Genomic DNA, 15,183 nt, shown 5'->3' with positions numbered 1-15,183 from the left:
GATAAAGGTAAAGTTAATGTCTGGTAAAGGATAGCGATCCCAAAGACTTAATACAACTTCATCATTAAATCATATCCAATTAACTTTCATTTCCTTTTTAAGGATCATTTACTAAGCTGATAGATCAGAGGACTTTTATAGCTATTTTTTACCTCAGTTTTAGGAAAGAATTTCATAAAATATCTTGTGCTATTCTTTGGAAAAGTTGGATAAGTAAGGCAAATGATAGTATAGTTAGTTTTATTCAGAACCTTTCAATGACTGGACCTTAAAAATAGGTGACTAATTTAATATCACCTTTGAAGTGGCATTCACCAGTGATGTGTATTTATTTTTGATAAAGATTTGGGTGATGGCAAAGATGGCAAACTTATCACAGATGACACCAAACTGATAGAGTCAGCTCATAAACTGTATAGCAGTCTAAAAAGAACTTGACAGGCTACAATGCTGGACTGATCTAAGGTGAAATTTAGTAGGGCTAATTGTAAAGTCTTAAAACTTGAGTACTTAAAAAAAAAGTTGGTAGTAAAAGATAGAGGCATGTCAGAATATTTAATTAATTTGTCAGAAAAGTATTTTGAGGATTTTAGAAGACTGCAAGCTCGTGCAAGTCGCATTTGCCCTGGTAGTCAAGAAAGTTCATGACACACTGTGGCATCATGACGCATACATAGTATCTAGAAGCAAGCACATAATAAGCCTGATATACCCTATCCTGATACGACTGTGTTTGGATTGTGTTCAATCCTGGGCACCTTGTTTGAAGAAGGAATTTGATAAGATTTCAAGAATCCAAAGAAAGTGCAACTGGGATGGTGAAGAATCTTGAATCCAAGCCATTTAAAGATCATTTGAAGCAATAGGGAATGCTTAACACGCAAAAGAAAAGTGTTTTTTTCCCTTTTTAACATGGCTGAGGAGAGGAAGGATGGGTAGTGATAGGTTTTTTTTGCTTCAAGTGGCAGCATGATATAGTGGGGAAAAAAAAGCCAGCTCTGACCTTGCTGAGATTGCATAAATTCTTTAGGCCTAAAATTCCTCAGCTGTAAAATGAAGGAACTGATAGATTATCTATCTCTAAATCAACTTCAAATCTGCAGTCAACTTGAAATATTGTCATATAGAAAAAGTGTTAGATTTGTTCTCCCTTGCCCTACCCAGCTCTCTTCCCTAAAATCAACCTATTTTAAAATACGATAATATTTTTTAAGTAAAACAGTAAAAAAACATTCATAGCTTCAGGGTACAAAAACAGGTTGGAGGTGGGGAAAGACATAAGAGGGAGAATTAAGAGTTATGGATTGAAGTTAAAAGAGCCAAGTTTAGGTTTGTTTTTGTTTGGTAAAGCTTCTTAGCAGGGCAATATAAAACTTAAATGGACTTCCTGATAGATTGCTTCCAGACTTCAGATCTTAAAAAACATACTGTAATGATGATTTGTCAGGTATATTAGAGAAGAGATTAATTTTCAGGAATGATTTAGACTAGGTATTCATTGAGATTCATTCATACTTAATGATTCTGTGTTTTCAGGAAGTATATTTGAGCTGGGGTTTGAACACTGGGTAAAGTTTTAATAGGCAGAAATAGGAATAGGGGTGGAGGTGGTTCAGGGCATTCCAAAGATGGAGAAATATTAGCAAAGACACAGACCCTGGAAAGTTTGGAATGTGTTCCAAGACAACATGTTATTCTGGCTGAACTGTACATAGATGCTAGAGGGGTAGACTGGAATCAGATTTAAATGGCCTTAAATGCTGGGCTCAGGAGTTGGAATTTTATTCATTTAGCAGTAGGGAATCACAAAATATTTTTGAGTAAAGGCATAAAGTGGTCAGATCTTTACATAAAGAAGCTTAATCTGGAAGCATTGTAAAGAATTATGTTTGATGGGGAACAAAATCAGGAATAGGTAGATTAGTTCAGCGACTATTGAAATAATTTAGTTAATAATTTAGTTTCAGCAAAAAATCTGGATTAGGATATTATTAATGGGAATAGAAAGAAGGCTTAGAATGAGAAGTATTGCATAGGATATGTCAGTCTTAAAGAGTAGTCTAAAAAAAGGAGGCAAACAGAATTAGGTAGCACCTAGGTAAGCATCCTTTAGGAGCTGCAGTCAAAACTGATCTGTCATTTTGTTTGCCCTCCCAAAAAGGGCTGATGTCACTCCATCATCCTTTTACCCCTATACAGGGAAAATATCTCTATACCAGACCACCCCCAGCTTTACCAGACCACTCCCATCCTTGGGTTATCTAGACAAAAGAATGTCTCCACCCAAGCTTGAGTAGAACATGTTCCCTTTGGGCAGAGCACCTGCAGGTAAGGGTGTAAATTTGGAGGACTCCTACATTTAGGGAAGAAATGGAGGAAAGGAAAGTCAATTAACAAAAGTAGATTGGAGAGGTAGAAAGGGAAACCAGGACACCTTGGTGTCAAAGGTGAAGAGTTTATTAAGAAGGGGGGGTAGTGGTCAACAGTGACAGACATGAAAGATTGGAACTGGAAAAAGACAAGTTTATTTGGCTGTTAATCCACTGATGACTTATGAGACATAAGTTTCAGTAGAGTACTAGAAAGAAGCTATTATTTCAAAAGAGTGAGTGAAGAATTAGGTGGTAAAGTGAAGACAACGAATATAAACCACTTTTTATAGAAATTTGTCAGTAAATGGGGAGGAATGAAATGTGATGGGAAGTTAAGTAGGTAGGATGGCACTGAAAGTTGTTTTGTTACATTTTGTTTTATGATAGGGAAGATCTGAGCTTGTTTGTAGGCCAGAGCCAGTATTAAAGGAGAGAATGAAAATGCTTTGGAGAAAGGGAGAATAATTGAAAGAAAAGTCCAGTGGGAAGGAATGAGATTCAGGAGCAGAGGTGGATCTATTTGCCTTAGCAAGAACTGAGATATTTATTTGATATAGGAGGAAAAGAGAAATATGAAATCAGAGAAGTTTTAAAGTTTGGCAGGTTAGAGGGGAATTTAGAGTATTCATCTCAGATGTCTTCAGTCTTCTCAATAAAGTCAGATACTAGATTATACACTGTAATGATGTTGAGGTTTAGAGCTGGTTCAATTGTGAAAGAATTCTAGACCTTCTCTGTAGCCATTGGGAGCTTTATTGACAGAAAAGCAAGAAAGCCAAGTGAGACCTCGTTATTTGGGGGAGTTATGCTTATACGGAGATGTTAAGGGTGGTGATGTAAAATTTTTAGGGTTTCTTATGGGCATTGGAGACTTAGGGACAGGATAAGTACAAAGAAGATGAGGAAGATGGTTGCTTGCAAGATAAGGAAAAATTGTCATGACACAGGATGAGAAAGATGAATGACCAGATAGGGAACACAGGATGATAGAGACAAAAGCAATTCTTTTGGTACAAGTTGTATGGTATTTCAAGATAAGGAGAAAAGACCATTAAGATACCCTCAAGTACAGGATCTCAAGTTACAGCGTGGGCTACTGAATGAGCCTCAAACCTCTTCAGGGGGCCTGGGAAAGTAACCCTTAAATATTAACCCTTAGGGTACTGTTTGTATCCACATCAGTGAGGTACAGATTTGAGCATCAGAGCTTGAGAAAATAAAAGATTTGAAATAATCACTGTGAGAAATGTGTCAAAAGTTATAATTCTTTAAACGAATTTCCAAAAAAAGTGAAAGCCCAGCTTAAGGTTATATAAAATGTGTTCCAAGTTGCAAACAGCAATTGACTCCCTCTCCACCCTCCCTCACTTTTTTAAAGTATGCAACTCATTTGTAAGTTATATACTGCCAGCCAATATTGCCATTCTGGAGTTATCCAAAATAGTTCTAGGTTTTTTCTTATTCTGTGTCCTAGGATGTCCTATAGATCCCAAGCCCCCACTCTGGTGTCTCTTAAGTTTCTTCTCTTTAGTTGTTGTGAGACACAAGAAAATGTTAAGAATCATTCTTATGGAACTTAGTCACGGTATAGCTTGAGACATATAAGAAGGATAATCTTAACATTTAAATTGTGTGAGAATATGGTAACTTTACTTCATGGATTCATTTACATAATGTTTGAAATTGTTTACAGATGATTTAATTTTTCTTCAAAGGATTCTAAGTTTAGAGCTTGAAGATCTACCTAAGCATCTAGCCCAAGGGTCCCTTTTTATAGATGAGAAAATTGAGATTCAGTGGTATTTGGGCCGTACAGATAGTAAATATTTTACTGGGAATTAAGTGGCCTGCTTTCTGATTTTGTCTTTATATTGATCTAAGCCTTTTAATTTTAGACAACTCGTTTGATTCAAGAACATTCACAAGAAGAACTGGAACTACAAACTCAGCGACCCCAGTTTCTTGAGGACAGTGAGGATCAAAGTAGGCGAGCCTACAGGTACACTTATAACTGTTTTCCCTACTTAAATATTTATTTAATTGGTGGGATTTTTTTTTGGAGATAGTATATACTGTGTCTTTCTCTGAGGATTCAGTTCCTTACATCAATGTGTGTGTGTGTGTTTTTGTGAGTGTCTGTGTATACACATACAACACACACACACACGAATGCTTCATCATGGCAGGAGTTGACCCTCAAAGAGTATGCCAACAGATTTCAAGTTCAGACAACTTCAGTTTAATAAGGTTTCAAGTATGGTCTTAATGACAAGTTATCCTGTACCTAGTGAGACTAGTTCTAAAATATTGGAGAATCTGTCATCACCTAATAGATTGGCCCTAAAGTGGCAAAGTATTTGGATATGAGGGAAAGGGAGGGGAATAAGCATTTATATAACACCTAGTATGTGTTAAGTGTTTTTTTTGTAAACAAATATTATCTCATTTGATCCTCACAACCACGCTGTGAGGTAGGTGCTCTTATTATTCCCATCTTAGAGTTGAGAAAACTGAGGCAAACAGAAGTTAAGTGACTTACCCAAGGTTACACAGTTAGTGAATTCCTAAAGCTGGATTTGAATTCAGGTCTTCCTAATATGATAATGTGTGTGTGTGCATACATATTTAAATAAATATAGATGTGGTAAGATTATAAAGTACATGGTCTTTAAAAAAAACAGAGTTTGTAATTATTTTGCCAGATCTATGATTTCTTTTCCTTTTCTTCTTCCTCTTTCTTTCCTGGGTGATATAGTGGAAAAAGTGCTAGACCTGGAGTCAGGAAGGCCTGAGTTCAAGTCCATCCTCATATATTTACTAGCTGTGTGACCCTGTTATTTAACCTTTTTCTATTATAGATTAACCATTTGTAAAATGAGTATATAATACCTACCTCCCATGGTTGTTGTGAGGATCAAATGAGATACTTGTTTTATATTTTAATAAAGAACTTTGCACACCTTCAAGTGCTATAGAAATGCTAGTTGTGGTGGTGGTGATGATAATGATCACCATGATGGCAATAACAGTAGCGATGATCCGGTCTTGCCCAGGCTGGAAGTAGGGACTCCTAGGAGGCTGGTCTTGCTCTGATCAGTGTGGAAGATTTGACCTGCTGCATTTCTGGCCTCGGTCCATTTACTCTTCCCTAGGCAACCTCAAATCTCAGCGGCTCACCATAGTAATGACTAACTTTGTTTGGACATCCAGTTGGCTTAGCCCACTGCAGCTCAGAACTCTGGCTCAGATCTATAATTTCACTGTTGTAATAAAGAAACACCTTTCTAACAATGAAACTTGCCACTTTCTCAGAAATTTAGACTTTCTTAGAAAGTTACCTGGGGCACTCTGAAGTTGTGATTTGCCCAGGGTTGATCAGCCAGTATAGACAAAATTTGAGCATTAGATTCGGTGCTCTTGAATTTAACTGTCAAGTATTCTGCTGCAGCCTTTATTCATCATAATAGCAATAGTTCCCGTTTATATAGTGCTTCACAGTTTGTAAAGTTCTTCACTTGTGTCATTTGTAAACGGAAAGGCTAAACACTTATTCCAGTGGTACTGCCATTGCTCAAAGCAGTTTGGAATTACTTCCACTTATTTTCCATCAGTGATTTCCCTACAAATCTGCTTTAGTTCCTGTTTCTCAAGAATGATTCAGGTAAATTTTAGCTTGTTTTCATATTTTTTTTTTCAGATCACCATAAATTTTTTAAAAATTTTATACATATATGTATATATTCATATATACACACATGTACACACATATTCTGTATCTGTACAGAGAGGTACATATGCATTATGCATATATATATTTATATATATATGTACACGAAATTTTTGTGTAAATGAAAAATGCCATAGGCATTCTATGCCATTTTCCATTTACAGCCATAACATTGCCCTAACCATGGTCATACCCTCAATGTATTTTAGCCAAACATAAAGGTTGTTGACTAACCACAAAGCGTATAAATCAGATGGTCATTGTTAAAATGAGAGAGTACTCGAGCCTTGCATGTATTATTAGCTGTACTGAGAACTAGTAAATTTACCATTAGGATATTGAGTACTATTTGTATATAAATATAAACATTGTTCTTTTGGAAATAACTTTCTGCAACATTGTTTTGCCTAATGTTATATTTTCTTAGAATTTATTAAACTGAATTCATCAGGGTAAGTTCCCCCTCTTTTTAGATCGATCTGTAGTTAATATAAACTTTTCATTATAAATAAAAATTACTTTGAAGAATGTTAGCAGTATTATCTTTGTATGTCCGTGGTCTGAGTTACAGTCAGGTAGAGAAGACATTTTGGTTACAAGATAATGATAGGATGACCAATTAAAATTTAGAACTACATAAAAATAGTGTTGTGTGATAGTCATTTAAATAGAACCTATTTTTATCTTTAGGTTCACATTTGAATGTGAACTTAAAATGTATAATAGTTGTAAAATTCTGAAATAATTATAATACGCTTATGAAAACTTGAAAAACCCAATATATCAAATTGTATTTTTTTAAAACTTCAGTTATTAGCTATTTTATATTGCAATATTAATCAGTAGTCTGTATAAACTGGCACTTCTGTTCTTCTGAAACAGTATAATGTTCTAAAGTTACTTGTGATACATACTTGTAACAGAGTATTTTATATGATCCAAGAATGTGACATTCTGGTTAGTAAGGTATTGTTATTTTCAAATAAAGTATACAAGATTAAACAATATTAAACATAACTTGATATGAACTGTAATGGTATGATTGCTACTTGTATAATGTGTTAGGATTTTCATGGTACTTTCATGTACTATAATAATAGGTTTTTTTATTTTCATGTTATAAAAATTGCTGGTGTAGTTGCTAGGCTTTTTTCTCTTTGCAGGTTTTATTTTTTATAAACCTGGACAAAGTGACATAGTATCAATTCATTATTTTTTCCACCATAGGTGTGAATATTGCCACAAAGGTTTTAAGAAATCCAGTCACTTAAAACAACATGTGCGATCACATACTGGTGAGAAACCCTATAAATGCAAGCTCTGTGGACGTGGATTTGTTTCCTCAGGTGTTCTCAAATCCCATGAGAAGACACACACAGGTAATGAAGTCTGCGTTTTATTTGGAGATCATAAATTTGGAATGTTGGAATATTGTTAACAATTCTGTCATTTAGTGTTGAAAAATACAATGGGCTTGATTGCTGTGGCTGTACAGCTACATTTTCTCCTTATACATCATGTAAGTTCTTTTTTTTTGGTCTTACTCTTTCATATTGTAGTCTAATACATTGTCATTTATATTTTGTGTTCATTTGCTTCTTAGTATTTAAGCAATAAATTATAACTTTTAAATATTAAAAAATGAATTTATTTTTTAATCCTTTAATATGACACCTTTCTTCATTCCTATGGTATGAAAAAACCATGTTGTAATGTTGTCTGTTGAGCATGTTTATAGAGTGAGATTTAGTGTCAGGCAACTGTTTGTTCCCAGCCAAAGTGGCTTAGTTACTCAAGGCAAACTTAAGTATTAGGATGTTCTTCATACAAGATAGTTACTATAGCATGGATTATGAAAACGACATTTAGAGGAGTGAAGCACTATGGTATATTGACAGTTTTAACTTCCTATGGACTTACATGATACTTCAAAATATGAAAAGAGCACAGCAAAATCAGAACTGTTTTCTTGTCCAGTCTCCTACTAACCTATTTTTGTGGTCTTTGGTGCACTGCTTCACTTGCTATTCTTCACTTCTCTCATCTGTGGAATAAAGGGTTGAAATAAGTCATTTATTTGGTCCTTTCTAATCCCATAATACCTTATATTTGGCTAGCATTTTATAATTTAATGAGTCCTTAAATGTATAACAACTCTGTGAGGTGGTTGGCAGGTATTATCATCTTATTTTCTAGGAGAAGAAATTTAATCTGGAGAGGCTAAATAACTTGACCACATTTGCATTCTAAGCAGTAAAGACGCTGAAGCACAGTATTTTTTTTTCCATTAAATACTACTGCCTATCATTGTGTCTGGTTTAAAAAAAACATTGTTAGGTGATCAGTAAACAAAATGTAAGCTATTTAAATGTACTTCAGTATGCCACTTAGATTTAATTAGATTGCTCTTTCTTTCACTGTATACAGTTTGACTGTTTGGTTTTCCATTTTGCAGTTCACATTTTTTTGGGAAAAAATTTTCTTTAGAAAAGTTATACATAAGAGGCCTCTTCTGCTGTAATTTATCCCTCCACCCCCAGATAATTTAACCATCAATTGAATTTAAAATATTTAATTTTTTTAAATTAATGTAAAAATTTAAGAGGCAATGGACAGAGTGCTAAGCTTGTAGTCAGAAGACCTGAGTTCATATCCAACCTTAGACCCAGAGTAGCTTTGTGACCCTGGGCAAGTTGCTTAACCTCTGTCTGCTTCAGTTCAGCGATAAAATGGGGACATAATACTACCTCCTAGGATTGTTGTGAGAATCAAATATTTGTTAAAAATACTTAGTACAGTGCCTATCATATGGTCTCTATATAAATGCTTGCTCCTTTCCCTTATTTAATTGTAAACTATTTCTTTTCACCATGTGAACTGTGCTTCTATGAGCAGCCTATAAAAGCATTTCATTCTAAAAACATAGGCATTAAGTGGATAAGGTAAACATATTTATTCACCAAATTGTGAAATTTGAGGAAGAATCGCATCCATTAAAGCTTAAGAGAGACATAGTTAATGCAGACAGAAGAAGTGCAGCTCCATATAGAGATGGATAAATTTGTAGAATGCACTGTTGCCAAGAGATTGTCTAGAGTGAAAGCATAATTTTTAAAAAAATTGAATTAAATTTGAATCTGATTAATTTAATTAAAGAGCAACAGAGGCATGATAGATTACTGAGGGAAACAAGATATTTGAGAGGTTCACTAATCTTGGAAGTTGAAATCAACCAAGATAAACTTGCTGTTCTATCTCTCTCCTTTGGTGCCTCTGTCAGTCATAGAATGTTGGAATGGATAAAATAGAGTCTGACTGCCCAATGTAATATTTCTTATGTTCTTAAGACAACTCATTTCCTAAAAAAAAAAGGAACTGTAGGTAAAAGCAACCAACCAACTTCCTTTTTACTTCCATTTGTTTAGCAAGAAAATTGTGGCTTTTAAATCTTCTGTGGTCTTTTCAAAATAATGAAGTTTTTTTTTAACGGCATAGATTTTGATAATATTGTTTCTGTTGTAGGTGTAAAAGCATTCAGCTGTAATATCTGTAATGCATCCTTTACTACCAATGGTAGTCTCACCAGACATATGGCAACTCACATGAGCATGAAGCCTTATAAGTGTCCATTCTGTGAGGAGAGTTTCCGAACAACAGTTCACTGTAAAAAACATATGAAGAAGCACCAGACTGTTTCTTCTCCAGTAGCAACAACTGGAGAGGGAGGAGGAGGAGGAGGAGGAGGTGAATTTTTTTTTTTTTAATTAAAATCTGCTCATTCCTAAATTGCTACAATATGTAGCTACCAAATGCATAAGCGTGTTGAAAATGTAAATCCTAAATGTGAAAAACTGATGTTTTCATCTGTTAATTTACAAACCCTTCTTTGAGTTGCAGCCATGTTTTTGTTTTGTTTTATTTTTTATCATTTAGAGGCAGTGAAGTGGTAACAGTGAATAGACTGTGAGTCTTGGGGTGTGGAAGACCTGAATTTGAATCCTGCCTCAGACATTTATTAACTGTATGACTCCAGAAAAGTCTCTTTAACCTGTTTCTTACTTTCTACATATGTAAAATAGGAATAAAATAATGGCAATAAAAATAGAAATAATAATAGCACCTTGGGTTTTTGTGAGCATCATGAGTTAAAGTTCTTTGCAAACCTTAAAATGATATATAAAAGCTAGCTGCTGCTTTTGTTATTTGTTCATGAAATCACAGAGATAGTGGAACTTTGAAAACTTTTACCAAAGTAAAGCAGAATTTTCCACTTTCTACGTTAAAGATGGGCTTAACTCATCTTCCGTTGTACTTTTTAACTGTTTTTTGGATGATAAGCTTCTTGAGGATAAGGTTTTTAAAAAAAATCTTTACATTTCTACCATCCAGCATATTAGGTACTTGGAAATTAAAAACATCTCAGAGTTTAAAGTAAGTTCAGATGCCATTTTTAAAGTCCTGAGAAAATGTTTGCCGTCATTTCTCGTTCCACAAGTGCTCTGAACTTTGGCTGCTTTGATCTCCTAAGGGCTTCCTTGTTTTCTCAACCAATCAGATTTTTCCTTTGACCCAATCAGAGAGGCCTTGAGTTTCATAAAGGGATGCCTGTTAGGCTATGCCTAGCTTTCCATCGTGTACCTCTCCTCCTTTTATACTACTTTACTTGGTGATCTCATTGGCTCTCAGGAATTCAGTTATCGTCTCTGTGTTAATGATTTTCAGATTTATGTATTCAGCTTTAAACTTTCTGTTGTTATTCAGTTGTTTCAGTCATGTCCAACTCTTTGTCACTCCATATGGGATTTTCTTGGCAAAGACATAAGAGTAGTTTGCCGTTTACTTCTTGACCCCGTTTAACAGATGAAGAAACGGAGGCAAACAGACTTAAGTGACTTGCCCAGGGTCGCACAGTAAGAGTCTGAGGCCAAGTTTGAACTCAAGAAGATGAGTCTTGCTGACTCCAAGCCCAGCACTCTATCCAGTTTGCTGACTAGTAGCCCTGGTAGCTTTTTAGTGACCTTTGGTGTCACATCCTCAGCAGCCTGTTAGACATCTCAAACTAGATATTGTGTAGATATCTTGAACTCAATGTATCTGAAATTGAACTCTTTATCTTCCCTCCTCTACCTAATTTTCCTGTTACTCTGGAGGGTACCACCACCTTCAGTCAACCAGGCCCACAACTTGGGTGTCATCATCATTCCCTTATTCTCACCCCCTATATCAAATCATTTGCAATTTTTTTCCTGTTTATTGTTAAATTTTATTTTTAATTTCAAATTCTCTCCCTCTCTCCACCAAGAATTAATACCCATTATACATATGAAGTCATACAAAATGTATTTCCACATTGACTATGTTCCAAGAAAGAAAAAGAAGAGGAAAAAAAGTATGCTTCAGTTTGCATTTTGAGTCCATCAGTTCTTTATGTGGAAGTGAATAGTATTTTTCATCATGAGTCTTTTGGAATTATTATAGATCATAGTAATGAGCAGAGTAACTAAGTCTTTCAGAACTGATTATTTTTACAGCCTTCCTTTTATTTTGTGCATTGTTCTCGTTCTGATCACTTAACTTTACCTCAGTTTGTATAAATCTTTCCAGGTTTTTCTGAAACCATCCCCATCATTTCTTATGGTACAATAATATTGTCTCATAATCATGCACCACAACTTAATTCAGCTGTTCCCAAATTGATGAGCATCCCCTCAGCTTCCAGTTCTTTGCCACCACAAATAGAGCTGCTATACACATTATTGTACATAATGGATTATTTTCTTTGATCTCTTTGAGGTAAAGAATTAGTGGTATTGCTGGGTCAAAGGATATGCACAGCTTTGTAACTCTTTTGAGCGTAGTTCCAAATGGTACTCCAGCAGCAGTGTCTTAGTGTACCTGTTTTCCCACATTCTCTCTGGAATATGTTGCTTTCCTTTTCTATCTTGATGGCCAGTCTGAAAGGTGTCAGGTGATACCTCAGAGTTATTTTAATTTGCATTTCTCTAAACAGTAATTTAGTGCATTTTTTCATCTGACTTGAAAGCATTAATTTCTTCCTTTTAAAACTGCCTCTGCCTCTCAAGTCCTTTGACCATTTACCAATTGCGATTTTTTCTGATTTTTATTAATTTGACTTGGTTTCTTATACATTTTGAAAATGAGACTTTTATCAGAGAACGTTGCTAAAAAGATGTTTTTCCCCCAATTAATTCTTTCCTTGCTAATAACTGCACTGGTTTTGCTTGCACAAAAACGTTTAAATTTTATGTAATCATTTTATTGTCTGCAATCTTCTCTGTCCCTTATTTGATCATAAACTCTCTTCCCTTATCCAGAAATATGATAGGATTGTCTTCCTTGTTCTAATCATGTATATCCATTTTGAGCTTATATTGGTAGACGGTTTGAAATGTCTGTCTGTGCCTAATTTCTGCCACACTAGGTTTCTCAGCAGTTTTCCTCAAATAATGAATTCTTGCCCCGATCACTTGAATCTTTGGGTTTATCAAACACTAGGTTACTGTGGTCATTTACTTCTGCATGTTATGTACCTAATATATTTCATTGACCAGCCATTCAATTTTTTATGCAGTACTCGATTATTTTGATGATTGCTGCATTGTAATATAGTTTGATTGTAGTGTAGTTTGAGATCTGATACAGCTATGCATTTTCCTTTCTCCTTCCCTTTTTGTTTCCACTGATTCTCTTGATATTCTAGATCTTCTGTTCTTCCAGGTGAATTTTGTTATTATTTTTTCTAGCTCTACAGTGCTTTTCTTTGGTAACTTGTTTGGTATGTCACTGAATAAGCAAATTAAATTTGGATAATATCGTTTTTATTATACTGGCTTGAGCAATTAATATTTCTTCAGTTGCTTATATTTGTCTTTACTTGTGTGAAAAATGTTTTGTTTAGGGTTCATACATTTACTATGTATGTGTGTCTTGGCAAGTAGACTCTCAATTTTTTTATACTTTCTGTGGTTATTTTAAATGAAATTTTTGCTTTCTGTGTCTTCCTTGCTGGGTTTTGTTGGTAATATGTCAGGAGGATTTTAACAGGACAGCAAGGTGGCCAAGTGGATATAGTGTTGGGCCTGGAGTTCAAATGTGGCCTCAGATATTTACTAGCTATGTGAAGCTGGGCAATCACTTAACCCTATTTGCCTCCATTTCCTCATCTGTAAAATGAGTTGGAGAAGGAAATGGCAAACTCTTTGCCAAAATAAATCCCAAATTTGGGCTCAGATTAAAACTTACTAGCTGGGTGATCCTGGGCAAGTCAGTTAACCTCTGTTTTCCTTAGTTTCCTCAGTTGTAAAAATGGGGATAATAATATCTACCTTACAGGTTTGTTGTCAGGATCAAATGAGATAGTATTTATAAAATGCTTAGCACAGTGCCTGGCACATACTAGGCACTATACAAATGCTAACTATCATCATCGTTATTATTTTAAATAAAATATACTCACCACTTATCCAGACCTTTGTTATAATCATAGGTTTCATCCCTTTCCCTGAGAACCAGTGTTCTCTACAATATCAAATTTGTGTCTTTGCATTAAGATATCTAATTTACCCTCCTTGTTAACTGTACTGTATATATTTACCTATATACTCCTGAGGTTTTATTGTTGCTTTCTTTCTTGGATTTATCTCCTGAAATTTCTAGATGTCACTAATACTCTTCTTCCTACTTTATATCTATCCTCTCTCTAGCTTAATAAAGCAACATAAGTAATTTTATCCCTTCTTGCTTTATTTTCAGTGTGAAACACTTTGATGAAATTTGTCAAATATGTATTCACTAGTCCTTATAATATGTACTTCACCCTCGCCTAGAATTCGTTTTTTTCTGCATTTGATATTGTTGTCCAGAAATATTCTTTCAATTGAAATTGATTAAATTCAGTGAATTAAATCATTCTGCACAACAGAGTCACTCAGCTTGCCTTTTTTAGAGCCCATGTCCTTGAATAGTTCACTGCTCACCCATATCCTGTAAATTTACCAATGTAATTTTTAAACTCACCCCATTAAAGAAAAATGAACTATTTATTGATGGTTTTTTTGGCATTGAGTACTTTGGTATAATGTTGGTACTCCTACCTTTATATTCACATTCCCTAATGTGAACTGCGTAACACTAGGTTTTTTGAGTCCTATTAGTTACTACTCAAATGTAGGCATATTATTATAGTTATATTATTATTAATCACAGATTCTCTTAGTTCTTAAGTAATATAAGACCAAACTTATTTATCCAAATAAGTTAACATTTGATAAAATCTTATTACCAACATGAGTATTAATTTTCTTAGCTCATGGAAATATTCAGTACCCAAAGTCTAACTTTTTATTTTTGATAGCCTAATAAACATTTAACTTAAAATGTGCTGTCTTCCTTAGTCTATTCCATTTCAAATATCTGTAGCAAAGTTTTATGAATATGTAAAAAAGAGTGAGTTCAGTGAGTAGAAAATTCCTTCCACCAAAGCAATTAAAACTCATTTTTGAAATACTACATAAATCCTAGCAAGTTGCCAGAGACACTTAGTGGTTGGTTACATGACATTATCTAGGGTTATACCCCTAGTAACTGTAGGATTTAAATCCAGGTATGTTATTGTCAGTAGTAAGGTAAAAATCATAAATTACTGTGCTATTGCCCATATCTTTTTGAAGGAATAACAGGAAGTATATAACCCCTGAGATATAGACCCCACAATAGAAAAAAGTATATATTTTTAGTACCAGCACCATAATTTTTTTCTTTTAGTGAAAATCAGATTAAAAGTAAAATCTTTCCTTGTTTCCCCTATACCTTTTGGAAATTTAAATTTTCATAAAAACAGCTCAGGAATTTATTAGCTCTTTTATTTTTGGCAGAGAGTTCCAATAAATGTTCAGGAACCCTTTGCCAGTGTTTCTGTTGCTTTTAATCATTGAAGACATTAGAACTAATACTTTTGGACTTTTAATATCCTGATTCCTGTGCAAGTGGCACTTAAGAAAATGAGGTTGTTAAGAAGTACTGTACCAAACTAAATGTACCTCAAAAATCTGTTTGAAGATATTG

The 15,183-nt window shown here is 34.5% G+C and overlaps 1 protein-coding gene across 7 annotated transcripts in view; it reads left to right on the top strand.

The window, feature by feature from the left end:
* ZNF236 (zinc finger protein 236) overlaps positions 1-15,183 on the top strand; it is a 218,006-nt gene that overhangs the window by 139,248 nt on the left and 63,575 nt on the right. For 6 of the 7 annotated variants that reach the window (XR_011965983.1, XM_072604062.1, XM_072604063.1 and 3 more), the window contains 3 exons: positions 4,268-4,371; positions 7,327-7,478; positions 9,622-9,843. Coding sequence is in view for 6 of the 7 variants with exons in the window: in XM_072604062.1 (XP_072460163.1) it covers positions 4,268-4,371; positions 7,327-7,478; positions 9,622-9,843 (478 nt within the window). In the remaining variant the exon portion in view is untranslated. The remainder of the gene's footprint in view (positions 1-4,267; positions 4,372-7,326; positions 7,479-9,621; positions 9,844-15,183) is intronic. The other variant, XM_072604065.1, reaches the window with a different exon arrangement.

This window comes from Notamacropus eugenii, chromosome 4 (genome assembly GCF_028372415.1).
Source record: "Notamacropus eugenii isolate mMacEug1 chromosome 4, mMacEug1.pri_v2, whole genome shotgun sequence".
Classification (NCBI taxonomy): Eukaryota; Metazoa; Chordata; class Mammalia; order Diprotodontia; family Macropodidae; genus Notamacropus; species Notamacropus eugenii.
The sequence above is the reverse complement of the archived record's forward strand: the minus strand, read 5'-3'. Positions and strand labels throughout refer to the sequence as shown.